Genomic DNA, 27,361 nt, shown 5'->3' with positions numbered 1-27,361 from the left:
AGGCACCTTTCACCACAATGGGCACAGCCTTGGACCCTGGAAGGAACGCGGCACTTTTTCCCCAGTCTGCCGGGCACTGGCAACACTCAGAAGCAGCTCCCTCCCTGCTTCTCTTACCAGCACGCTATCCCATCCTTGATTTTAAAGCCAGCACTATGTCCCTCCTAACAACTGTGCATGCAGGTGACACTGCTTGCACAGGAGTTCCCCTATGGATCAAGCCAAGGATTTGTCCTCCAGGACCATTGTTTCCATACACTGCACCCATCCTGCATTCTCCTGTGGAGACCTGCAGCCCTGCCCCGCTTGCACCACCCGTCTCTGCTGAAGCTAAATGCTCCTTGTGGGAAAACCCTGCTGGGACACAGACTCCTTTTCCTTCCGCCAGCTCCCAACCCAGCCAGGTTCAAAAGTGAGCAATGCAAAACTTCCCCCTGCACTGTGGCAGGTCTGGCCTCACCCTGCAGAGCTCAGGCTACCAGCTGCCCAGTAAGCTTCCTAAAAGTCTCTGGTCTCACATGGAGAACAGCCCAACATACACGAGCTGTGTAACCTGACAGTGAGCACAGGTAAATCCCGGGAGACAAGAGCTCATTTGTAGCATGTCTCTGATTGGAAACTCCTCTGGGAGGCTGTCCTTCCCTTCCTCTTGTTTGCAAGGTTACACTCATAGTCAGTCCTCTTGTGCTTAATGAGCCACTTCAGAAGGCTTTTTCCTTGGTAAAGTGGGCAGCAGTTCTGCCTGCTGCCCATGAGAAGCAAGGTTGATTCAGCTTTGAGGAAATAGAAAATATCTGGGAAAGAGACAGGCATGCTTCACCACCCTTAGAAAAATGAACACGTGCCAAGCATGGCAGCGAAGGGGGATATCAAAGAATCCCTGACTGAGCCCTTAAAATTGATTTTTTATTTTTTGAAGACCAGCCAGAGATGCACTTCACCCATGTTCCCTAAGAGACGCAAAGAATGAAAAACTGCTGCTCTGAGTGAGCAGAAGTGGACAGTCATGGTGGGTTTCTCAAGCACTGGCTCTGGGTCTGGCATTTCTCCTCACCAGCATTACCTTCGTTTTTGCTTTTCAGCTCCATGGCAGCCTCGGTGCAAAGCTCCCGGGCACGGAGCCCTGCCTGGCTGCCATCATTGGCAATGGCCTCTTTCACCACGGTGTCAAGGGACAAGGGAGCAGCGTCGTAATGGTGACACAGGGCCGCCGCCATCTCTGTCTTTCCTGAGAGAGAGAGGAGGACTGCTTGGTGACACGTGCACATGAGGCATTACAGGGACAGGCCCTGGAAAAATCTCCAACAAGATTTCAAAGTTAAAAGAACAGGGGGAAATCAAGCGTCCCTCCAGGGGAGGCCATGAGGGAGGCAGCTGGAGCGTGGTTGCCAGCTCTGAATTCTAGAGCCAGGAGGATCATCTCCACCTCCTGTTCGGCTGAGGTCTTTGCCTTAAGCACCAAGGTCCACCAGGATGTATTTCTCCTGCTTGCCCCTCTCCCTGCAGCCCAGGGCTGCAGCTCACATACCTGCCAGGGGTGGCCCGTGGACAATGACAACAATCCCTTTGTCCTGCTGTGCTTCACACCTCTCTGAAGACTGGTCAATGCCCAGGTGGCGAATGACAGCTCGAGAGACAGGATTCCCAGTCGCCTTCACCATGGCCTCAGGATAGAATGGGACAGCCCTGTGATGTGCTGCAGTGAAAAACCAGGGGAAAAGGTCAGCCTCCTGCCTACCTTTGATCCTCCTCATCCTCCCAATCTGCTCAGATCCCGGAAAAGGAGACTTGGTGAAAGCAACATGAGCTTGTTCTTTTGTTGCTAGGAAAGTGCAAATATAAAAGAGCCAGTGATATTAGACCTGGTTCTACTGGCTGAAGAACTCATCCAATCCTAGTCTTTGTGGAATATCCCGATTATTTCCCCAGTCTACGGCAGGCAGATAGGAGCTTGCTTTGGCTACACTCAGGGTTGGTAGAGGATGCCACAGTCCTTCACCCAAGAGTTCCTCCACCAAGCTGGGGAACAGGCAGTTTTTAAAAGCATGGGCTTTCCCCGAAGGTGACAGCGTTCAGGGTGTATGGGTGCTGCGACCGCAGTCAAAACAGACGCTGCCAAACCCTCACTGTTTTTCTGACCTGCTTCTGCCTCGCCCATGGCCTCAGCCTCAGCCTCTGCCATGGCCTTGACCTCTCCCTGTTGAGCATTCAGCCTCTTCTGGGCTTCATAGTACTCCAGCAGCTCTGGGGGCAGCGTCTCGCCCACGGCACGGGGAGGCATTAGAAACTTCTTCTGGTACTCAGACCCCACTGCCGTCCGCAGGATCTGTGTGCGCAGGGAAGAGAAACCATCCGCAAGATTCCTTCTCTGGCCTTTCATCACACACGCTCAACAAACCCATTTTCTGTCTCCTCTCTTCCTCCCAACAACACAAGCTATTGAAGTCCTCCCACAGCATGTCAGCAGAGTTGGCTTTCCCTGGGGATTGCCTCCGTCGCCCTGGCACAAGCCTGGGAATGCTGGAGTGCTGTGAAGCTTGGGCAGCATGTACATGGGGACCAGACCTGCCTTCTCACCTTCTCCTCCTCAAGGTACTGCTCATCAAAATCCAGGGAGTAAAACTCAATGGGGAAGTTGCATGGGATCTTCACCACCACTGTGGCCTCCACTCCGTCGCTGTCCACCAGCACCCATCCCATCTCTAGTGCCGGGGGGCTGAACTCCAGCCGTGGCTCCAGACCTTGTCCTGACAGGTGCAGCATTAAGCAATTGCTGCTCTCACAAACGTTAAGCTTCAGCTCATTCTTGTAAGACCTCTGAAAAGAGAAAAGTGAAGAAAACTCATCCATGAAGTCCCAGGTGACAGGACCCCAGATACAATGCTTTCTCCAAGGTCAGGGTGTTCCCAGTCCCTCCAAGGTGAATGGAAACCACCAGGTATTTACTGACGCCAGGGACTACAGCGTCTGTAGTAGTCTGGAGCCGAATAACTGGGATAAATCCTGGTGTGCACTGTAACTGGGTATTTGGGCATCAGATGGATCTACAATGGACTGTCAGATGTTTTCACCTAGTCATGCAGGAGTGCAGTGCTCATGAGAAGGGCCCTCGGGGTTACAGTGTCCAGACACAGTCCTGGCACTGCTGCATCAGGCAAACGCCAGCTCCAGGAGAGAGGCAAATGAGCTCTCACCGGCTAGAAATAAGGATCATCTTCACTGCTTAGTGTCTGGCTCTGGGCAAAGCCGGACACAAGATGGTTATGTCTCTTGAGCAATTAAAAGATCCCTGGGACTGTCTGCAGGCACAGAAGCACTTGTGTCCATACCGGTACAGGCCATCAGTTTCCAAGACCCAGCGGCCACAGGCAAACTACTTTTGGGAACGCTCCATCCTTTAAGTTGAATCCCCCGCTGCATGGGATTGTGCAGGCAGGCCAGAGCCCCAGGGACTGCTGGCAGCACAGCACTACAGGTGACTGTCCTGCTGTGCCCAGGAAGGTGTCTGGTGGCTGTTTTGTCTGTCAGTTCTGCAGCAGGATGAGCCTAGACGGACCATTCCAGGATTATCCTCTGCCGGTGTGCAGCTGCTCTGCACCGAGTGTCGCAGCTGCAAATACAGCCGGGCAAGGGGGAGGCTGAGGGGAGTTGGGCACATCCCTCCCGTGTGCCGAGAGGCAGCCACAGAGCCCCGATGCTCTCTGTGCAAGCTCCCTGTGGGCATTTCAAAGCACATCTCACGGCAATGCTCTGTGGGGTGAACTGAGCCACGCTGAGCAGCTGAGTACGGGGCTTGCAGAAAGCTCCCTGCCAAGGCAGAGCTCAGAGCACACTCTCGGCACCAGGCCCTCCTTTCGGCCTCCTGGGCTGACACCTGCCAATCTCACGTCCTCGTTTGGTGTAAACCGGATTTTCAAGTCCTGCCAGCTTCCTGCCTCAAGGGTTCCTTCGGAGGGCATCACTTCAAAGGGACAGGGCTCATCCTCCAGTGCCTGCTTCTTCTGATGTAGGGCTGGTGTCCTGCGTTTGCGTTGATTGTTCCGGGCACAGAAACGAATCCTGTCAGGTCTCCTGGGTCTGCGAGGACAGAGCCTCAGTTCCTGCAGTGCTCTGAGACACTGATACGGTGCTGAGGGCACCCACAGCCACAACAAGCGTGGCCCCCATAGCCTAGAGCTGGAGGGAAAACCTGTAGACAGGGCAGGCAGAGAGGGAACTGGAGTCCTCAGAGGAGGGGGAATGGGTGAAGGTGCTAGAAAAGCAAAGCATCAGCTAATGGAACAGGTCCAGGCAAACCAGCCTTGATCTAGACCCTCAGAAGCTTCCTCAAACACGCTGTAGACCCAAGTGCTCAGGCAGCCACAGGAGTAGAAAGGGCAAGAGACACAAAGAAAACCCAACCAAGAAGTTACGTGTTCAGTGTTGCCCGTGCTTTACCTCCATTACAGGCTGGATGGCAGTAATAAACCAAGTGCAGGGGACATGGAACCAGTTGTAGAGCCGGACTGTCTCCGTCTGGCACTGCCCAACGAGGGTATCCGAGAACTCCAGAGTGTTCTTTGAAAGTCTGAGTGACAGTTCAACGACAGCGGCATGGAGGCGGATGTGAGACGTGGGGCCTTTTTCTACCTGGAGAAGGACAGAGAATTCAGCGGAGGGTGCAGGTGACAGCTGCTGCGGTGCCCAGCCTGCTGCCTGCCCCAAGAGCTGTGGTACCTTGATGGGCAGCAGCACATCCACGTCACCCTGTGGGCGGCAAGCACTTTCAAAGCACACTTCAAATGTCACGGTGTGTCTGGGAGGCAGGTCCTCCATTTGGTCCAGGTCCACACTGAAACCTTGAACAGATGAAAACAAAGCAGCTGAGATACACAAGAGACATGAAATGTGTCATAAGCATGTTTAAGGCCCTACAGGTGTCCTGGCTGAGAAGTCTGGGAAAACCCCCCTGCCGTGCGGTGACCTGGACAAAAACGTAGAAGAGTGCACCTGTGAACACCCCTCAGACACAGCGAGCCTCCGTGTGATGGAAGCACAGCCTTGCCTCAAGGCCACTTTTGGAAGCCTCTTTTCATCCACCAGAGGATCTGACAGGCTGTTTCCTCAATAAAGGCTTAACACAGGTGCGGTGACAGCGTGAACTCCAAACAAAGCACTTCCAAAACACAGCAGACCCCACTGGTTCACAAAACAAGTCCACAGAGTGCCCAAAGAAACTTTATGCTGGTGGGAGCCAAGGGCAGAAGATGCTGAGAGGTGACCGGGGTGATGAGCCCATCTGGCCCCTGCACTGAAGCGTTAGGGCAGTCACAGGCAGGCCAGGTCCCTGGGCATGGCTGGCCAGGAGAATTGAGACTCTGAAGCTCCCAGCAGGGCCACTGAGAAGAAAAAGCTCAGAAACGTCCCCAAGTTCAGTGGCTTAAGCTAATCTGTCTGAGACACCTCCTTCAAGCCCACAGGAAGTGTCTCCAGCACTGCTTACCTGTGTCCTGCAGGACAGACACATCCATCCGGAAGGACAAAAGCATCTCCCCAGGGTTGGTGATCTCCAGAGTGCGTCTCTCAGTGCAACCCTTAAATACAGACCCCAGGTCCAGGACATACTCAAGCGGCTCAATGCTGGAAGAAGGAGTAAGGACAGTCCTTAAACCACAGCCTGGCTACAGTTTCAGGTGGATGGAAGATGCAAATAAAGTGGGTAATTCTGTATTCATTGCTGTAAAAACTCAGCTCAAGCATAGGAAACCCGAGGCCTGACCACCTGGCAACGACTTTGGGAAATCAGGAGGAGTGCAGGTCCTAGGTTTTATCAGCCACCCATGGTAGCTGAAACTAAAATTAGTTTAAAATGGACACTGGTCGCAGCTCCTCTGCCATGAAAAGCCAGTAGAGGTGAGTACACTGGGCCTCCACTGGTCTCAATGAAACTACTTAGCCTCGTGTACAGCCTGAGCCTGAAATTGCCTCAGGGCCTAGAAGAAAGATTTGCCCGCACAGGAAATCTTCATTGCCCTGCAACCAGATCATATGATCTGTTCTGCAGAGCATCTTCCTCCTGAATGGAAGCCTCCTGTGCTTGTGCTGCATCATGATGGCGCAAAGGGAAGAGACCAAGGAACCTAGATAAGCCCTGCCACCCCACCAGGATTCGAGCCATCTGAGTTTGGATTTTAAAGTGTTTGCTGACACGTGCAGTTCCCTTCTCCGTTTGTCTAGTGTTCTCTGTGAGTTGGAACCAAGACGTCAGCTGGGAGTTGTCTCTTCTAGCGCTAGTCAGCAGGGACAGAATTTATGCGGCCTGGAAGGGCTTGAAGGTCTGCGCTGGGTCCCCTCAGCTGCAGGGACAGAACCCCACACCTGTGGGGAGCTGAGCAGTCCAAAGCTCAGCGTGGTGCTGGGGAAGGGAGGACACTCCTCTGCTCAGACGTAGCCTGTCAGCCACCGGGACCAGACCCTTTCTGAAGTCGCCAGCTATTCCCCAGTTGTGCAGACACAAGGAGCTCTCAGGAGAAGGAGACATTGCTAGATGTTCCCCACGGGGCACCTGGAGATGGGGATGGGAATCCTTACTCACTTGATAAGACTCTGGAGCAGCTCCTCGTCAGGGAACCCGCTCTTCGGGGGATGGGATGAGAGCTTTTGCTGCACCTCCAAACCAGCCTTCTCTGCCATTATTATCTGCAGCTGGGCGTCTGTCTCAGAAAGGATCCCACCCTGCTGCTGTTGAGAGGGGCTGTGGGGTCCTCCTGTCTGGCTGCTCAGTGTCCGTGACACCGCCTGCTCTTAGCCAGGACCTCATCTCCAGGGAAGTCACTCCCACACCTTTGCCTGCCCAGCCACTGTTGGCAAAGCTGATCTGGCCGGGCAGACAGACAAGCCAGGAACCTTCCAGAGCTCCAGACCCTTGCTTGCCCCCAGCCAGTACCAAGGCAGCTTGGACAAAAGCTGTCTTGAAAGGGAACCGGGAAAGCCTTGAAAGCTTTGTGTCTTGAAAAGCACAGCTTGGTAGCTGGTGCCCCTTGGAGATGAGCACGGCCAGCACAGTCCCAGGGCACAATCAGGCACCTACTGTTCGGGTCTGTAAATCTGACAGGGCTCGGGCTGGGACCAGCAAACTCCCCAGAAATGACCTGCATCTCCTTCAAAGCGCCATCAACTCCATCCCTTGAGCATGGCCTTCAGGATCTCTCCCTGGGGTAGCCAGGAAGCTGGTGCAACCCCAGAAGAGACCATGACCAGAGTGGCAGCCCTAGGGGCAATGCTGAGGTGACACATGGCTGTAAAGTGGGCAGGGAGGTCCCAAATGCCATCAGGGCACCAGGAAGCTGCTGTGGGCTGCAAGGGCCTCAGGTGACACGGAGAGGGTGGCGTGTGCCAAACTGGGCTGCAGCTGTTCTTACTGTATCGCCAGAGCCAAGCAAGCCGGGCTTCCGGTTCTGAGTCTTCCGATTCCGAGTCTTTGAGGTCTGAGTCTTTGAGGTCGGAGTCACCGGGGCCTGAGTTTTCAGGGTCTGAGTCACTGGGGGCTGAGACTTCAAGGTCTTAGTCTTCGGGCTCTGAGTCTTCTTCACAACAGCTGATTCTTTCCTTTGACTTGGTTGTTGCTGCTGTTTTACATGCCGTTCCAATGGCTCCTTATACTTTTCATTTCCTGAAGGAAGAAAACATCCACAAAGAGAAGTGTGAGCAAAGTGCCAATCCCATTAAAGCTGGGAAGTCCCTGCCTCCCACCACTGGTTCCTTCCAGAAAGAAATCCCTCAAGCCCTCTATGGAAAGTGGATGCTGCTGCTCCTCTCTGCATCCTCACCCATCTGCCTCCCCACAGAGGAGCATCTCATCCCCTGCAATGTCACACAAATCCAACCCTGCCAGAAGCCCTGCCAGCCTCTCCTAGAGCTTTCCCAAGCCTTTCAGTCTAGCCATCACCCTTCAGAACCCTGCCAGATGTGCTGGCAAGCTCTGCAGGATGGTTCCTGGGACAAAGACCACATGGGATCCTTGCTCAAGACTCATGAGGCAACCAGAGAGCTTGAGTTGCTCTGGGAGTCCTGCAACCCTCCAGGCTTGCTGGAGGTGGGCACGAGCTGCCCCGTGGGCATATGGTACGGAACAAAACCAGAGGGGCCCCTCCTGGAGGCAGACAGGCAGTGCCCACCTTTGATGTTCCAGGGCAGGTTCACACTAAACATGGGAAAGGATGCTTCTCCTTTCAGACGGATACTTTCTGGCTCCAGGTCACCCACTTTGAGGTGGTAAGTCCTGCTGAAGGCTCCTGGTAATCCTGGCACGTAAGAAAAATTCAGCTCTTGCGTCTCGCCAGGTGCAATGGAGCCCTGCAGGGACAGGAGAAGAGAGAGGGGATGCATCAGAGTTTGATGGGGAATGGTTCAGGGGACAGACAGGCTGAGAAGACAGGTTCTCATCTACAAGAAGCCATCAAACCACACCACCATCATGATAAATACATTACAGTGTTGGCTTTTGCAATTGTTAGAGTAAACACTGTATGTTTTATAATGTTGACTTTTGTAAAAGAAGTTTTGCTGAAGTTTAGAGTTCTTTTAATTCAAATGTTTTGTTGTGATACCAATGCTGGTGAAGAATTGTTGTAATATTAACATTTAACCAATGAAGGAATTGAAGCCTGTTGAATGTGTCAAAAAGTAACAAAGGACCAGGACTAGGACAACCGCATATGCTCCAAAAAGGCCGGACGGAGAAGGAACTCTGTTAAAACGTTGGAATACAAAGAACTGCTTGTAAATACGCATTGGGCTGATGCAATACCCCGGCTATACAAGGGGTGTTGTGTTGACTGGTGTGTGCCTCTGGCTGCAGCTAATGTGGCTAAGCAGGCAGTGCTGTTCCTTCTGCTTTATTGACTTTGGCCCCTATTGTCTCATATTAAATTTTCTTGAAATTTTAACTGATGAGTGGGCTTTGCTTCTCACACCTCCTACCTTCCTTGTGCCCAAAAGATCGAGCCACTGACCCGGGGAGTGCAGTGTGTCCTCCCAAGAGCTCATCTGCCTGCAGCCCCAGCACAGCCTGATGTGATGTGAGCACAGCTCTGCTGCTCATGGGGTTCGCCCTCTGCCAGCAAGAGCCCGCCTCAACAAGAAAAGGCTTTTTTGGCTATGGAAGAGAAGCCCTCGCACTCAGCAGGGCCAGCAGCTCCTCCCATCCCTTGTAGGACAGGCATGAAGAAATGGGAAAGCCAATCGGCTCCCTCTTCCCACTGCAAGGAGGGACAAAGGCAGGAGTGCTGCTTCGGCTCAAAGACACCCAGGCAGGACTGAGAAGCTTGGACAAATGGTGGGATGACGCTGCAAATTCTTCTCATCGCTCCTCCAGCCCCGCTGCTCCCCGGCCCCCTCACTGCCCCACAAAGCCTCTGCACAGCACAAAGCTGCAGGAGGCAGGGACCAGCACGCCTACTGAAGGGCTATGTAAGTGGTTCTTAGCCCTGGCAGTGGGGAGGCAGGGCAAAGGACAATGTCCTGTGTGATCACACAGCCTGGGTAAGGCGACCCTCAGAAACGCTCCAGTGCCAGCAGCCTGACATCTCAGCCGTCGGGGTCCCCAGAGTGACTGTGAGGTGCGGTGGCGTGATCTTTATCATGAGTTTTAATGTAAGATAGTTGTTCTTTGTACCCTGGTTCAGTGCTGTTGTATTTTTAGGTCCCTTTTGTTACAAACTGTAAGCTTCTCCCTCAGCCTGCCCCACATACAACCCCTGTTTGGTTCACCTTTCCCGCCTTGGTTACCTGTCCACCATTCGTCGGGAAACCCTCCCACCCTGCCAGTCACCCAGGGCCTGTCCCCCGGGTCCAGAAGCTTCGAAGGGAGATCTCTGGCAACCGGCTGGATTGGAAGCTTTCCCCTCCTTCCTTCAGATCATTGGTATTTAATGTTAATGCTTGTTACGTCAGTAGACACTCCCCAGTTATACCCCACTGGTTGCACGTGGACCCACCCTGAGCTTCCAGCCACTGTATAAAACCCTCTCCCTCCTGAGATTCAGGGTCTCCCTGAAGCACCGGTCGCAGGCTGAGGGCTCCCTCCTTCCTACCAATAAACCCAAGTTGCAGTCAGGCCTCTTGAGAGTCCCGTCTTTCTTCCTCCGCACTCGCAACGTGGCAGGGCAGGTCGGCAGCCAAGATCCCACATTTCTATAGATCGTGCGGGGGCGTGTCGGGGCTAGCCGGCCGTGGGAGGACACGCACCGCCGCAGTGGGGAACCAATTCCATTTTTATTTGTGCCTCACCATATGTTATAAATCCATTTTCTGACACGGGGTGAAAAATTACTACAGGGGCTGCAGTCGCGTTGGGAGCCTTAACACACTCCAGGCGTGAAGGAGGTTGCAAGGAGAAGATGCAGGCAGGCCCCGTCTCGGGGGGGCTGCAAGCGACCTCTCCCTTGGGGGAGGGCAGACCGCGAAGCCCGGGCAAACTTTGCCCGTCTGACTAAGTCTTCCTAGAAGGGCTGAATTACGGGAGGAATCTCGGCGCACAAAAGCAGTTAACGCTGCCGGTTTCCCCCCGCCATTTTTGGTTGTGGTCGTGCCGGGAGCACCTGGAGGGCCCGGCTCCCTGCAGAGCCGCTCCTTCCCCGCCTGCCTACCCCGCTGTCGCCGCTTCCCCGCCGGCCACGGCCCCGCAGCGCTCCGCCGTTGCCCCGCGGGAGCAGCCGCCGCGCCGGCCGTGCCCAGCCGCAGCTGCGGAGCCCGGACGCCGCAGCCCGCGGGACCGCCGCGCCTGCCGCGGGCGCGGAGCGCGCCCAGCCCGCCGCGGCAGCACGCTCGGGGCGCTGGCCGCACACGGGCTCCTGCTCCAGCCGCCGAGCAGGACGCCGACACAGCGCCCCAGGCTTCCAGCGGTACCGCTCTGTCCCTGGCTTCTGTTACTCCCTCTGTTGTTCATTCATTTTTCTCTCTCTGCTCTCTTTTCTGTCCCCTTCTGGTCGGGGCCGTACCCTTTCTTTACCAATTTCCAGATGTAATATTTGCTGCGTTTGTGCCTTATTTTCGCCCGAGAAATCTATCAAAAAGAATTCTCCTCTGCTCCCCTTACAGCGGGACGGGACAGTGACCAACACACTTGTGCCTTCCGCCGGTGTCTGCCGTGAGACAGCAGAGCCACCCGCCAGCCAAGGCCGTGGGGGAGTCTATCAGGACAGCACTTGTCTGACCTTCTCTGCCCCCAGCAGAAATCGCTCACACCCTTCTCTCTCTCATGGCTGAGTTTGGGGTATTCCCCTCTGACTTTTTTGTCCCTTCCCGCCCCCGCCCCCTCTTTTTTCCCCTTTCACACTCTCCTGGGCCACCCGACACAGGGCTGGGGTGAGTCACTTGTGCTACTTACTCCGGTGGGCTTGACCAGAAACACACCAGGCAGATCCTGGTCTGCAGTGCTAGGGTTTAGCACCCAGTTGAATTTAATCTTGCAGGTGTTCTCCAGGGTGACCGTGGTGTGATGAATTTCATTAAACATCTGGAGAGAAAGCACAGGAGCAGGAAGTTACAGACCCGGGCCTGCGGCTGGGAATTTCCTTCCTCTCTCCCGGGGTTGAAAGCAGACCTGGGAGCAGGGACCAGGGAGGAGATACGGGCCCTTGGGAAGCTGGGCAAGCCCCAGGCACAGGGCACCTGCACAGGACCAGGGAGCTCTGGCAGCACACAGACATGTGGTGACGACCACGTGAGGGCCAGTAATAAATGAACCAGGGGACACAGGCCCTCTGTGCTCTCAGGGGTCACCAACTGCCAGGAGAAACAAAGGAGGTGGCACTGAGGTGCGTGAGATGAATCCAAGAGTTACGAGGTTAAAGAAAGAAAGTTGTTGGTTCTTGCATGTTGTTGTTTGGATTGTTTGGATTTGTTCAGGTCGTTTTGTTGGGCGTTGCTGTGAGCTGGGAGGGGGCAGGGTTGAAGACCTGACTAAAAGGCAGTAGGATGAGAGGGGAGGGGACAGAAGAGTTGGCGGTCAGAGAGAATGGAAGTTCCCGAGTACCATCCGATGGGAAGGAGGACAGGGACCACCCTGGCCGGGTGAAAAAGGGATAAAAGAAGCCGTTTTGGTGAAAGGGGTGTGTGTGCTGGGCTCCCAGCTCTCGGGGAGGGAGACACACCCGGCTCAGCTGAATTGTTACTAATGAACAGTTTTCTTTTGCTTCGATGACTTTGTCCCCATTGAATTGTATCTAAAAGTCAGTGCATTTCTAAGACAGGCATTCTAGAAGAAAAGGCACCTGCACGCAAGTATTGGCAAGCAACAAACATGCAACAAGGAAGTCACACAGGGCAACACAGACAGGGCCAGCAGCTGAAAATATCTGTGGGCTTTCAACTGAAAAAGAGCGAAGTGGGGATTCTTCTGGGACAGTCTCTGCAACTGTAGTGACTGGAAGCCCAAATTCTTCCCCTGATTATTGTGTGGGTTAAGCAAGAGCTTTATACAAGAGCATCTCCTTGGAGGTCAGGCTTTGGGAATGGATCAGCAGAGGGATGTCTCAGGGACATGTCCTTCAGAGCATCCCCACTGGGACCCTGCCTGCCCCAGGAGGCAGTGTTTCTCAGGGTACCTTTCTCAACATTTTGGGGAGGCTTGGAAATGACCATTTGAAACCAGCTTGGATGCCAGATTTGTCCCTCAAAGGTTGTACTTCCAAGCCGCAGGCCAACAAAGGGGCTGGGAAGGGGAGGGAGGCCTGGACTGAGGCGGGCAGGAACCCGCTGGCCGTGGTTGCAGGGCAGGGAGCTGTGCCAGGGAACATGTGGGGTACCTGTAAGCCGCAGTCAATCTCCCGGGAGCTCAGCAAGTAGCTGACACGTGAGGCCTCCCCGGTCAGCTTCACCTTGTAGGTGGGGCCTCCCTCCACGTGGCACAGCGCCGTGACACGAGCGATGGTGTCGAGAAGGCCAAAGAAGGTGAAGGAGGCCTGCTGTGTCTCTCCTGGCTGCAGCACACCCGACACCGGCAGGGTACTGAAAACCTGGACGGAGGACAGGAGAGACTGAGGTGTTGAGCATGGAATTGGATGCAGAAGAGCTTCTTGGAGCAAAGTGCAGCTGTAGCCAGAGGGGACTGTTCCTCAAACACAGCCAGAATCATCCTAATCTCATCTTGTATCCATGCCAGTGACCAGTGGAGGGACCATGGGGAAAATCTTCTCCCATACTCGCAGATCAATGCATTAATTAATACACTACATGAAAGTGAACTGGGATGTGTCCTGGCAGTAGAAATTCTCTCTGATGCACAACTTGCCCTTAAAAAGCATTTCTTACTGCTTTTAGAAAAGGAGGCGACTCAGAGCCAGAGCTCTTGGAGCTCAGGGAAGGATTCCAGCCCAGTTCATCTGACTCCTGAGGCTTTCCCCGCCCCGCTCTGATTTCTATGCCGCTTTCTCAACATGCTCCAGCAAAAATTTCCTAAGGACCACCTGATGAGGTCCAAGGGGAGCAATGCCCTCCATCGGTGCTGCACAGCGTCCTTGGGCAGCCCTACAACATGTCCTGCACAGCCTCTCTAACAACCAGTTGCTTCAGCAGCACTTTGCGATGGGTCCGGAGGGATGTGAGGCCCCGCTGTGGGCAATGCTGATGGCCACCAGTGGGACTGGGAGCTACAGCCCTGCTTGCCACACTGGAAAAGTGGGAGTGAGACAGATTCCCTCTTACCTTCTCAGTTTCGAGGGGAGTGTACCCTAAGTCCATGAAAAAGGTGACTCCCTCCAACCCTGGTGGGACGTAATACTTCTCCCAAGTACGTGGTGGCACCTGAAAAACAAGCCATTTTCTATGCTAGGAGGAAGAGACAGCCACTTTGCAAAGTCTCATTTTGTAAGACAGCTTCAGAGCCACCACTGCGATACCAGCTCTTGGGTGAAGAGAGAGATCTGGAAAGAGGTCGTCTGGCTGGGTCGGGAAGAGGGTACATGGAGATCAGGACTCATCACAGCTTGCTCTGGGAAGGAAGCTGGAGGTCCTATCATCATGATGCAGACAAAAGCCTCATCTTACATTGTGAAGAAAACAAGGCAAAAAACCCACACTCAACACAGCATCTGAGCAGGTTTCTCCAAGGAGAACTCTCCTGTTTCTCCCTCCCACACACCCCATGTCCAGCCACCGGCCCTGCTGCCCAGCCCGCTCTCAGGGCACAGGACAGCAGGGCGGCAAAAAGGGAGGTCAGCACGAGCAGGACTTGTTGGTGGCAAGCTAGGGAGGTAACGCAAGCAGTAGGTGTACAAGAAAATCTACCTCTGCTCCTGAAGATTGGCCAAGATCCCGTGATTCTTCCAGGGCTGTGGCTGGCTCCTCCGCTTTTCTAATCTTGAAGTGTCTCCACTGAGTTGCCGGCTTATCCAAAGGGAATGACACCGTCGTCGGTGGTTTGGGTTGGGATTTAGGTGGGCAAAGCTCATGTCTGGAAAAGAACGTAACTATGACCAGGGACCTGCAGTGGGAGGAAAGGACACCTGCACCAGTAGCTCCTGCTCAGGATGCAGCCCCTGGGTGGGTGCTGGTGCGTTGAACTGAGAAATGGTTTGATCCAGCCCTTCCCAATCCAGGCTGGAGCAGGTCCCATCTAAAGGTGGCCCAGGGCTGACACTGAGGTAGCAGTGGTGCAGGCAGCTGCTACTGCTCGCAGCGAGGAACTACAGTGGACACAGATTAACACCTTGTGGGGATGCAAAAAAACACAGTGGGAGAGGAAAAGACAGGGAAGGCAAGAAAAAGGGGAGATTTGAGGCACCAAGGGGCAGACCCAGCCAGTGATGAGCCGGCACAGCCCCCCCAGCGCCCAACGCCAGAAACTCTGCGGCTTTACCAGGTATTTATCACGAATGTTTCCCTGAGAGTGTTGGGGAGGTTGGCTGACATTTTCCAGCACTCCCGGGTGACTCAGGTCACATTCCCCATTTTAAATTGAAGCAGGTGCTCAGGGTAACTCTGCTTGTGTTTCTAATGCCACGTGAGGGACAAAGTTGTGCCATGCCTGCCTGTCACCCTGCTGAGATACAAGCGCTTCCCACGCAGTCAAACACAACCTGGATGCTCCATTCCCAGACAGGCATTCAGTGCCTGCTCCCCAGAGAAAAACTGTCTTTCGCTTTGTAGCTTGTTATCTAAGGCTGGGTTTCATTTCTGCATGAGGCGCTCTCTCACCATAACCCCCAAGAGATCCCTAATCATCTGTTCCACTGTCTTTAGTTTTAATGAATGGTTTGAGGCAACTTCCCAGGACCATGGTGCCCAGACAACATTTTTCACTCTAAAGCAGTGGAGCGAGAGGCAGGGATAGGAGATGATGTGATGAACAAGTCCTGCTGTCAAGCAGTACAGAACCTATAAGGGACATGTTGCAGTGGGGAAAAGTCAACGTGAGTAACAAGTGTCACAAAAGAGGGTCGTGAGGAATCCAGGGTGTCCACTGAAAGCTGACCCCTGGGAAAGAATTTGTCCTGGCACTAAAGGAGTTGTCTCAGAAAAGAAGGAAAGGGAAGGTAACAAGAGGTTCAGCATCAGCCCAGTTGCTAAGTAGCTCTTTCTCTGGTGTTGGGACTTTCTGGGCGTCCTCCAGCACAGCGCAAGGGAGGAAGGCAAGGAGCAGAGAGCAGCTCCTGCAGAGAGGACCCATCCCAAAGCAAAGGGGCCAAAAGGGCCTCCAGCAGCACTGTGGCAGCTGGGACTAGGAGCCCTTCATCAGGGTGGACAGTGCCTCAGGCCACGGAGGTCTGAGAAAGCAGCCTTTGCCCCAGCTTTCCTTCCCAGGGGAAACCACGATGAGCACCAAATTGGTGGCAAACCTATTCCCTGAGCATCCAGCCTGACCGCAGCCGGTCAGTGTTATTTGCACAAGGACAAGGCAGAAGCAGTTTGTCAGCTCCTAGGCAAACAGCTTTGTTCTTTGCCAAGTACTAACAGGACACCAGGAAGAAGAGCTTCAAGGACAGGGCAAAGGTGCACATACCTCAACTTCTTCACATGGTCGTCCATCTGGAATGACCAGTGGTACTTGACGGGAAGTGGGCTGCAGTTGGTCATCTCCAGAGAACGCTCCTGTTTCGTGCCAGCCACGATGCCGCCAAATTCCAGGGTGCTGGGCTGGATTTGGAGATTTGGGAAGTGGGCTTCCCCGCAAAGGGTGATACGCTCCACATAAGGATGGCCCCTGACCATTTCTATCTTCAGGATCTTCATTGTTTTCCAGCTATTAAAATCCAGTCCATAAGCTGGGTCAAATGCGATGTAGAGGTGACAGGTCTGCCCAACGTCCACTGTCACAGGCTGCAAGCAGATGAACAATAATTAGTCACCTGTGGGATGACATCCCAAGGTCTGACAGCATGAACCAGTAAATGCTCCAAGTGTGACACCAGCATGGGCTTCTCAGTTCATCGTTCATTTCTTTACAGCAAGGGTCTGACTGCGGGCACCACACTCGAGTCCAGGATTCCCTCAGGCTCACGTTTCTGTGCTCAGCAGCAATACAAGGGGTGGCTGCTGGAGAGCTGGGATGCTTTCCAGGAGACACCTTCACGGCATGGCTTGCCCAGACCTAGTTGCCTGCTCCCTTCTCCTTGTGCCTGAGAGCCAGGGTGGATCTTCTCAACTCAGATAAGTTTTTGATTCCTTCAGCAGCTCTGCTGATGCAGTTCAGGCCATCCCACTGCTGACGCTACAGATTAAACTTCTTGACTTAAGGACGTCCCAACAGAAGTGCATTACCGCATCCCTCCTCTTCAAACCCCACTGCAGGAGTCCGGGGCTGCTCACCTGGCCATGTGGGAGTGGCTGCTGGTCCTCACTGCAGACCTGAAACGGCTGCTCCAAGTAGAGCATAAGGTCGAGTGGCAGCCGGCAGGTGTTCTTTATAGCCAAAGGCTGGTACTGCAGAGTCAGGACATCACTGGGTTTCTACACAAACAGGAGACAAGGAAAAACAACCTCAGCTAGCCACAGACCCAACCTCAGCTAGCCACAGACCTGCTTCTGCTGCATCTCGCAGTTTTCAGTCCCAGAAGTGCACGCATTTCTTTTTACCCTTTTTATTTGTTTCTACACTTCCAGGAGATTTTTCTTTACAGCAGATGCTTTTCATGTTTAGAAACCACAGCACCCTCTGGGGGACAGGGAAACACTCCCAGGTACAGATGAGCAAATGGGGCCCTGAGAGGAGGCAGCTGCTTGAACAAGATCTACACCAGAAAGGGAATCCAGACCATTTGTCTCCAGTTTTGTCTCTCTATTGCACAGAGCAGCACTAGATGATCTTCACTCACATACAGCCATTTCTTACAACCTTATTGGCTCATAAAGCAGCTTGTCTGCAGGATGCGTCCTGCAGTCCCTGCTACAGGGACAAGGTGTCTGTGGTCTGAAAGCTATGATCAGCCTAGGCTCTTCCTTCCTTGTCTGCATTCTGCTGGGCTTCCTGCATGGTTTAGAGAAACCAGGGAGTTTGGGAAACTAGTTCTGCATGTACTGGTATCAAATAGGTGCCATAGCATGCAATAAATCAGTTTGTGTGTGTGGCGTCAAGCAGAACCCAGGCAGAATCCGGGAGAGCTGAAAAGCTTCTAATTACATCGGAACTGCCTGTTCCAGGGATTCTGTACTTGAGTGGAAACCTGGGAACCAGAGGAGAGGCCTGAAACTACAGAAACCAACTAATGAAACATCTTCTCTTTTTCAGACAACTTGCAGGAGAGGGAAGCATGATGCTGGACTTGGGATCCCGAGATTAAAGGGCACCTGCTCTGCCTCAGTGTTATCATCACTGCAGCTGCAGGGTGTCTGGGGGTGCTTTGAAGCAGGTGAGGCTTAGGGAAATGCACAGAGCTATACCATATAGCTATACCATACAGCATTCATGCCAACAGCAGAGAAGGCAAAGAGACACAGGAGATGCTGGGTTTTTCCTTGTCAGCCTGAGGAATTCACAGGAATCTCCATTTTTTCCCTGCTTTCCTACAGCATCGGTGTACAGACATCACCGTGCCCTGGAGGATCCTCAGAAACCTCCCTTTACTGTGAGCAGAGAAACTGGCATTTCTCTGGAGGTGGCCACGATCCTCCTTGGCAGTGCAGCTGTAATTGCAATTTTACTTTGGGGACGTTAAATACCAGTCTCATCTCTAAAAGCATCTCCCCTCACTTTAAAAAGTGCCTCAGGAAGGGTAAAGAGGGGCTTTTACACAAGCACACCCCGCCCTCAGCCATGCTGTTCAATGCCAGGATGCAATCCAGACACTTACTTACCTTCTCCACCCGGAAAGAGAATTGTCTGGCTGATAAATTTATAGTGGGATCAATAAACTCGCAGGTAATGGTTGCTTCTGTTATCTTCTTCATCGAGCCGCCTGTCCCAATGACAGCTTCGCAGATGGCGTAATTCTGCACCACCTGCATGCAAGAGTCACTTGTCACCAGGGGGTGGTGGCAGGGCATCCAGCAAATGCCCAGCATTGGCTCAGCACCCACCACCCACCACGCGCCCTATTCCTGCCACAGAGTTATGGTCACTGCCCGCTTTTCTTCCAGTGATGCAGCTTATTTATTTTGCACTCAACTGTCTGTAGCACTGCACCCCAATAACCACAAAAGGCACTTGTGAGAAACTCCCCCCCTTCACATGGCTTTTGGTTTACTCTGTGCTTACCCCAGATGAACCACTTGGCACTTGTTTAATTCACTTTCTTTTTGGGCTCCTAGTCTAAGTGTTACTAACTTATTTCTCTGCCCTTCTTTGCTGACAAAGCATGCAACGCTGTCTGCCCCAAAAGAGCAGTATTTCCTTCTACCCTTACTTCGGGATCAGCACTAGGTTTTGGTGGCTGTGGAATCACAGTAAAGCTGTAGCTGGTCTGATGGTGACCAGCAAGGAAAGTAAGTGGTGCTGCCACAGAAACGTGTGGTCTTAAACCAGTTTCTTGAAGGCCCCTGCTCATTTCCCCAGGCAAATGTCAAGGGACTGTGGAACGAGCCCAGGGGAGGGGATCTGATGCTTCCCCAGCTCAGCCCGTGGTGGGGACCTCACCTGCGCCTTGCGGGAGAAGCCTGGCAGCACCAAGTCCACAGACTCTCCTGGCTTCAGGTCCATTGACAGCGGCTCCAGCCCAAACACGGGGGCCGTACGTTCGGGCCTCTGGGAATCACGTTTGGCCTTGGGGCTACTGTGGGCTGAGGTGCTCTGGCCCTCCTTCCCAGCTGGCCTGTTACATTCCACCTTCCAGAAGAGCTGATGGAAGTGGTGGCCCCCATCTGTTAGTCTGAACTGACGAGCACAGGGAAGGAGGCTAGAAGAGAAACCAGAATGGAAAATAGTATGGGAGAAGCTATTGTCCTGGTCATCAGATTGCTCCCAATGAGGATTCTGAGCTGTTAATAGCTTGGAGACCGTCTTCATTTGCAGCTCTTAATGTGGACCGGGAACAGTGTCTGATAAGCTGCCCTTCTGATGTCGTTATTGCAAAGAGGAATATGTTTCTAATGGTAATGTAGCATTTTCCAGGCCAGGCTAACAGGATCTGGTGTTTTCCGCCAAAATGTGTGTTCTGGGGTGATTCATACTGTTACTGTATTTTGCATTAATCTGCACCCGAAACTGTTATTGAATCTTTGAGATCCTGCACCTGAGGCCCTTGTGTGCGGGGGTATGATTGCAGGCATTTTTAAAAGCCAGTGCGGAGGAAGTTTCTGGACGATCCCAGCAAGCTGCTAGAAATCATCTGTCTGCTCTAGGAGAGGAAACCAGGGGAGCAGGGGCTCTCTCGTTCGTAGAAGCTTTGGTTTTGCACTGGTGGTCATTTGTAGAAACTTCATTTCGCAATCAGAAACTGTTTTGAAGTGAACTTTGCAAACTCTGCTGGCAACGGAAAAATGAGCAAGGTCCTGTGTAGAAGTGTACCTCACCTGGTAGGGTTTGCAGCCCCACAGTGGCAAGGAGGCTTCCATTTAAGGGAAGGATTTGGGTTCCATTCTTTGTTTCACTCATGAGGTAAAAACCAGAGGTTTTGATACCTTTTTTGGCCTTGTGCCAGGACGGACGCAGCCCTTGGATCTTTGAGACTGTGCCTCAAGCCCTGTTCCTATTTCTATTGGGCAGGATGCCAAGAATCAGGCCTGGATTGTTACATGCTTAAGAGAATAGACCAAGATCCTCAGGGCATTTTTGGGGTGTTGTAGCAAGTGCAAAGGTCCTCCTTGCACTCGGCACAGCTTTTTCTCTTTTTTCTGCATGGCTTCTTATTTTCACCTTAATTAAAACAGTTTTGCTTTTCAAACACCTCTGATCATGCTGCCTCGCTAATATTTTAGGCCATCCTGAGGCTGCCGGTCAAACCCAGAGGTGATGCACCTGAGAGGGCACCCTAACATTCTGGCCTCCCGCACAAGCATCAGTCCTGGGCAGGCAGGGCAGCAGCAGAGCCCATGAGCAGCGTGAGGAAGCGTTGGCAGCGGCACTGCAGGCCCCACACAAACCAGCAAGTTTCCATCTGCCTCTGGAACTGCTCTGCGGGCTCCTGCCTTCCCAGGGGGGTCGTCACCCTCCCGTCTCTTTGTTCCCAGGGCCCCTGCTTGCCTGGCAGGTGCCATTTTGGAAGGGAAGGGTGCGATGCCATCTTCCCTTGGTCCCGCAGCCACACGGAGGGCCCGCCTCACCCAGGCGCCATTTTGGGAACCTTTTGTTCTGGGGGAGCCTGCGAGATCATTACTTGACCAAGTGAGGACATAGATGTGTTAGAACTGAAGGCAATTCAGTGGCAATTGAGCAACTGGTTTCTCTTTCAGTGGTTTTTGAGGGTACCTAGCAACGCGCAACTGGCCATCACATGTCTCTAAAGGTATCTCTGCCTTCAGGGAAGGAGTCAGGGTCTTTGAACACTGAAGAAGATCGTGCCTGAAGGACTACAGCAAAACTGCTCCTTGTTGAGACAGAAGGAGAGGTGGGAGTGGGAGATCTCCTACCTGAATTGGTATCCCAAGTTGAGCTCCGGGGCAAATGGTTTGTCTGTGACAATTGTGGTGCCAGTGCCAAAAGCCAGGAGGGTGGAGGTGGTCCAAAGTCTGTTCCCAATGAACAGCTGGAGAGCATCAGCAAAAACCCCAGTGTCATCCAGGGTTGCTGTGACAGTCACATGAACATCACCCCTGGCGGGGATCACTCCTTCCCTGGGTTCAATAACATAGCAGTGAGGTTTACAAGCCTGTAAGACACGCATAATGTGCATTTAGGATGGAAACCATACACCCTGGTCTCTTATGGGGTGTAAGAAAAGGAGAAGACTAAAGAGGGGAGGATAAAAATCCTAAAGGCCTAATTTCCCTAAATTTAAGCTGCAGTATTGGGGAACAGCAGAGCTTACACAACCTGTATTTTCCCCTCCTTTAACAGACTCTCACCTAATTAACCCAGTTTTGCCCAACCCAAGGGACGCTTATCCTCAGGAGAGTGTTCCTTCCCCAGTCCTTCTCTGGAGTGTGTGCCAAGGAAAGCTGCTTTCTCTCTCCTGGCGTCTCACAAAGGCTCAGGGCCAGAGGAAGTCATGACGGCTCAAATCCCACTCCAGAAACCACACAGCTGGAGGACACTGCTGAGAGCCTGAAGAATATCTCTGCAAAACCAGTTGAGCAAAACCCCAACACCAAACTATCCTTTCCCAAGAGGCCCTCAATGCTTTTCAACGTCCCCTAAAGGACCGAGGCCCTCACTTCCCACTGATCATCCGCTGTAGAGAGGTGCCCCAGGGCCTTCTGCTTTGGAAAAGTCACCTCTAAATGGTTATGGCAGAGCAGGAAAGCAGGAAGCAGAGGGAAAACTGGATGACATGTGCTCAGTGGGCATGGCCCACTCTTCCTAAGAACTCGTGTCCTCTGGTTTCTCATGGGCTTCACAGATTGGCCAAGAGAGCTGGAAGCTGCCCAAAGGAGGGAGGAAAGGCCCCGCACCAGCACAGCTGTACAGACACAGCTCTGCAGGTCCAGCCCTGGAACGAGCACGTGAAGCCCATCCTTTACACACCAGGCCCACCCAGCCAAGGTGCATTGCTCCCTGAAGAGGTGGAAGGCAGAATTTCATTGTGTAGTTCGAGAAAGCTGTCCTGGAAAAATCCCTCACTTTAAGGTTACATTTATCCCCCAAACTGCAGGAAAAGCAGCAAGAGGAAAAATCATGCCCCTCCTCCTTGGCTCAGGAGGCTGTGGCTGGACTTTCCCACATGGCCTGATGCTTTATCCACAGACACAAACAAGTCCACAGGATCAGGTTTTAACCAGCTCCAAGTTCAACACACCCAGCATGGAGAAGAACAGACCTCAAGCCCCTCAGAGATCTCCCCCTCCAGCAGACATCCCACCCAGCCCCAGGCCCAGCCTACAAGCCCTTCCTGGCTGCAGCAGCCCTGCTCTCCCTGCCAGGGGAGCAGCCCCAGCTCCTCTGCCCTATGCAGCCTTCACATATTAAACAGCCATTCTCTGCAGCCGGTCCCCAAAGATGCTCTTCAAAGGCACAGAGACCACAGGCTGGGGGGGTGCACAACCCCCACACATGTCTTTGTGTGGACAGCCCAACTGGCCTGACCCACAGCAGGTGTGAAAATTGCCTCCCCACCAGCAGTCTGAGGACAGACCTCACACCCTCTTCTCTACCATGAACAGCAGTTTGGCACAAAGCAAATGTAGATGGCACAGGGAAAGCACAGGGAAACCCATGCTCTCCGAGGAGCAAAGGACCACAGGTTTCTCTTGATCTCAGAGCTCAAAAACCGTGACACACACAGCTAAAGACCTTCCATAAAATTATGGGAGAACTCGTCAACACAATCCAGACGAATTTCTGCTCCAACATCTCTGCACCTGATTTCACTGAGGAGTGCCCCAGCTAAAACCACTCCAGAGCCAGGTTCCTTTTGCCTCACCCAGATGGAATCTTGGAGTATCTCGCTTCCTCTCACACAGGCCGATGCATATAAAAACCACGTCATGGCAGCTTGTAATGTCAACCAGTCAATTTCCCTGGAAAACGGCCCCACAGATACTTACAATCTCTAGCCTGAAGTCTAAATCGACGAGATCTTCGTTGAAGAGGCCAAAAGCTTGTGAATTAGGCCTTAGCACTGGGATCCTGCCGAACTCTATCAGCCTTGGACTTATGTAGACTGCTGACAGCCGTCCAAGGCTCTGTAGTTCTGTTCTCTGTTACAGAAAGCAGGCAAGAAAGATTTAAAAAAAAAAAAAAAATCAAACCCAAACAGGGAAACCTAAAAAAGCTTAAACAGCTCAACCCAGCTCAAGTTATTTCTTTAGGGACAGCTACCATTCTCCAGCTGAATTCCTGGGATTTTGGGGGGAAAAAAATAAAGCTTATGTATTCACCTCCAAATTGAAAAGGATTAAGTAAAGAGAAACTTTCAAACTACAAATTATTGGTCCAAAGGTAGAAGCTTTGCAAGAAATCTCTAGTTAAGATCAGGCTGACAGTTAAACAACTGGTTCTTCGGGTGGGGAGAAACTCTTCTCTTTAGGTAAGCAATCTGATAGTTGAAAGCAAGTGCTCAGTCAAACTTCAGGCTCCCTGGCACAGCCTGCACTGCCTGTCCTCCCTGTTGACTGGTTTACATGCAGTGCCACAATGGCCCAGGTTCAGATGTTTGGTGCCATCCAGGGAATTTGGCATCACCATTTCCATGTTTTAATGTAAGCTTAAATCCTTGCAACTACTCTTCAGATGCCAGCTTTCCTTTCTTTTACAGAAAGCCCAAGGTTCCCAGAAATCTTCTGACATCCTCTTTTGTGCTGAGAGGTAACATTTTAAAAAAGATGTTTCCAAAGTTAAGAGCATTTTAAAGAGTAATTAAAATGATCCTCAATTCCAGCTTAGATGAACTACCTTCTGGGTCAGACACTGACATTGCCACCTATAAGGCACGAGCTGTTTATGCCACCTGCCCCTGCTGTCCTTCTCCACAGCAGCCTGTGCCTCTTTTCCCCGGAAGAATCCCCGCACACTGTGCACCCTGCCAGGACCAGTTGCACGAAGGCACACACCTCCCCTTGCACTCACCAGTGGGTTTCTTGCATCCCCAAACACGCCGGTACAAACACTGGTGCAACGCTTGCCCAATCTTTGGATTTCAACTGTAACTGGAATCTCTGCAGCGCTCCGAGGCTGGAGAATCCCACAGGGTCTGGGGCTGGAGTAGAGCACAGGAGAGTCCTCCTCGGGTTCCTAGAAGGGACAGAATCAAATCCAGCTTCAGAGGGACCTCTGAAGAAACTTTAAACTCCTCAACATCCATCCCAACAGCAACTTACACACATTTTTAAAAATCCCCAGGACAAAGGTAAAAGGCACAAACAAGATCCAAGAATTGTAGGCTTAGCATTCTCAGGGGGTTCTGCAAGGAGGCTGCCAGCACAAGCACTGGTGTCTGTGGATGCAGCAGCTTTTCACAACCCTCAAAGATCTCCCACAAGAAAACACCCTGAAGACTAGAACGTAAGCCCTTTCCTCAAGAGATTAAACTGCATCCTAAAGCTAACATTCAGGTAGGATCCTGTTCTCAGCAGATCTTTAAGACTGAATAGAAACCGGCAAGGTCTTATCCAAACCCTCTTCCCCCCTAATAATCTCCACAGTAATATTTGAGAGGAGGAGGTGGATGCGATGCCAAACCTGGGGAATAAGCCCGTAGCAGCCAGTAAGGTGGGTGTTATTCCAAATGAAGAACTTCCTCACGAACGGCGCCTTCAGGTCGCACTCATGGATCCCCCGGTTTTGGGGGTACACTTGCAGCTCAGGAACGAAACATCTGGGCAAAGAGATGACCCCAAGGGAATCAGAGATACTGAGAGAATGGAGAACGTTTACCCCCAAAGATTGTGAAATGGAGCACAACACCTTTGTCACTGTCAAATACACATTTAACAGCCCTACGGTGAAAAATTGCCTTCAAAGTCTTCCCACTCAAACATGTCTTGTCGAGGAGGGGCAAAACCTGAGAGGCAGCACCCAGAGGCTGCCAAGTGCCCCAGGCAGAGCACTTGGTCCCACAGCTGCCTCAGCCCCTCCTTCACCCAAGAAGGTTTGCAAGAACTCCTGGAACAGTCCCAGTGATCCATGAGCTCTGGGGGAGCCTTCCCAACAGGGATCAGTGCTCAGTAAGGCTCCAGGAACACACGACTCTAGTGTCTCAGTAAAAAGGACTCCCTTCTCTCCCATGGTGCTGTTACCCTGCCTGAGAACTCAGCTGTTTGCCCCAGCCTTGGAGGGCATGAGACATCACCTGCCCCACAGAGTGGGAGATCACTCCGTCCCAGTTCCTACAACTCCCCTGGTCCTTCACTCCACAGGTCCAAATACTGACTGTCCCCAATTGCACTTGCTTTTCAAACATGGCAGCCCAGGCACTGACGAGATGGCTCTGCCTGGGAGTGGGAACAGCACCAGGGAACTGCATCCCTCTTGTCATTAAACTGACACCTAGAGCAGCACAGCAGGATGGAATTCTGCTGGAGCAAGAACAACTTTTGCTTTAAGCCTGAGAACATCAAAGCTCAAAACAGGAAGCAGAGAGAAGGGGAAAAAGTAGAGCTGACCTGCCACATCAAGGACTGATTTCCCCTCTGAAGATCCTGCCCTCACCTCTCTTGCTGTGAGCCACTTCCCCACTGTCACGTGCCCTCGTTAACAGAACCAGACCCTGACCCTCAGCAGACTGCTTGGTGTGCCCCAAGCCAACGCGGGCTGGTTGCAACCCAGCACAACTCCACCTCTTGCAGGAAGAAGGCGAGGAGGCCCTTGGGAAACTTGCTTCACCTCAAGCACCAGGTGAATAAATGATATCATTCCTGGTCCCTTTAGAAAACGACCCAGGACCACGCTGGGCTGTCAGCAGGGCTGCTTTTCACCACAGGCTGCTTTTCAAGCACTGCTGTTCTCATGTCCAGCTGGGCAGAACATGAGGTCATTAAACAACACGTCTCCTTGGGAGCTGCAGCCAGCACGTCCTGTGCAAGGCAGTGCGCTGGGGGAGGCCAGGGAAGTGCTGGTACCTGGCCTTGATGATCAGTGATGCCACTCCCTTGCCAAACCACTCCAGGTCCACCAGCAATTTCCGGTTGTATTCCGTCACAGTGTTGGAACACAGGGTCACCTGGTGGAAGAGAAGAGCAGTAAATTCTTCTTTACAAAAGCTCATGACTCACGTGTGATGTCCTCCAGTTTTTGTGGTAAGTAAAGGGAGGATTTTGCCTTAATTCTTCTGCCGCTCCACGTGTAGAGCAGTCTCTAAGAGTGACAAAAGCCTTCTGGCAAATACCAGATTTGTTAAGCACACCTTGCTATCAGGGCATAGGTCAGCTAAATTAAAACATTAGACTAAAGCTCTGTGCAGCACTGTGTTCAAATTAAGGGGCAAATTTTCATCTGACTACAATGACATAAATGCAGTGGAAATCTGCTGACTTGAACAGAATGAGTTCAGCTTTACAGCAGGAAGCTGAAGACAAAGCGTGGGCCAGCAGGTGCTGGGCAGTTCATGGCCGCAGAGTTTTTTGCCTTCACTGGAGATCCCTGCAGTGAACACAAATCATTCTACTCCCCAGGACAGGAGAAATGAGACCAAGAAGAAAAGCAAATTGCTTTATATTATGACATCTGTCTAACAGCCACCTTTGGTCCTCGTCCGTCCTCTGCCCACTTGCAATCAAAGACATTGCTCTCAAAAACACCAAAATGCCTTCAGTACTTGACCATTATGGGACATGATTTCAGCTTGTGATTTTGGAAACAAATCAGTGCTCCTTCAGGAACGTCCCGAGTAACCCAGCTCACAGAGGCCCCACGCCAGTGCAGATCCTCGCTCACACGATGATCAGAGCTGGCATCAGAGCTAAAGCCCTCCCACACTCCCGTGAAGCGTCAGACCCGCTGCTGAAGTGTGTGTGGCTGGACTCTTCCCATACCTCGATATCCTGGTGTTCCTGGGATTGGAGGGTCCTTTCGCTGGGGTTCATTGTAAACTCCCGTGGCTTCACAGAAAAATGAATTCCCTCCCTCCAGGAGGGCTCACTGTCGCTGAGTATTTGCTCAAAGCTGCTAACAGCAGGCTGAGTGCCATCGTCCGGCACCCGCGAGGTGTTAGTGAGGCGACAGGTCTTGGTGTAGGGAAAGCCTAGGAAAAGGACACAAATATCCATTTAGGCACCAGTTATGTCGTGACTCCTGGTGGGAATACCCTGGTAGCATGAAAGCGTGATTGGAGTTTAGCTCTTTATTATCTGAACTACAGATTACTGAGAAGCTGCAAGAGGAATTAGTCGTCACTTAGTTCCCTTTAACACTGAT

The 27,361-nt window shown here is 52.5% G+C and overlaps 1 protein-coding gene across 1 annotated transcript in view; it reads right to left on the bottom strand.

The window, feature by feature from the left end:
* The window catches only part of LOC136296109 (hydrocephalus-inducing protein homolog), a 120,878-nt gene that overhangs the window by 15,040 nt on the left and 78,477 nt on the right, over positions 1–27,361 (bottom strand). The window contains 20 exon segments of the mRNA XM_066194941.1: positions 1,055–1,228; positions 1,529–1,696; positions 2,140–2,326; positions 2,578–2,817; positions 3,888–4,020; positions 4,433–4,629; positions 4,717–4,838; positions 5,483–5,619; positions 6,575–6,696; positions 7,401–7,457; positions 7,521–7,651; positions 8,157–8,334; positions 11,369–11,497; positions 12,789–12,998; positions 13,687–13,785; positions 14,269–14,434; positions 15,983–16,299; positions 16,789–16,929; positions 18,274–18,417; positions 19,052–19,310. Coding sequence (XP_066051038.1) covers positions 1,055–1,228; positions 1,529–1,696; positions 2,140–2,326; positions 2,578–2,817; positions 3,888–4,020; positions 4,433–4,629; positions 4,717–4,838; positions 5,483–5,619; positions 6,575–6,696; positions 7,401–7,457; positions 7,521–7,651; positions 8,157–8,334; positions 11,369–11,497; positions 12,789–12,998; positions 13,687–13,785; positions 14,269–14,434; positions 15,983–16,299; positions 16,789–16,929; positions 18,274–18,417; positions 19,052–19,310 — 3,311 coding nt within the window.

This window comes from Chamaea fasciata, unplaced genomic scaffold (genome assembly GCF_029207755.1).
Source record: "Chamaea fasciata isolate MVZ Bird 193981 ecotype frontalis unplaced genomic scaffold, bChaFas1.0.hap1 SCAF_12, whole genome shotgun sequence".
NCBI lineage: Eukaryota > Metazoa > Chordata > Aves > Passeriformes > Sylviidae > Chamaea > Chamaea fasciata.
The sequence above is the reverse complement of the archived record's forward strand: the minus strand, read 5'-3'. Positions and strand labels throughout refer to the sequence as shown.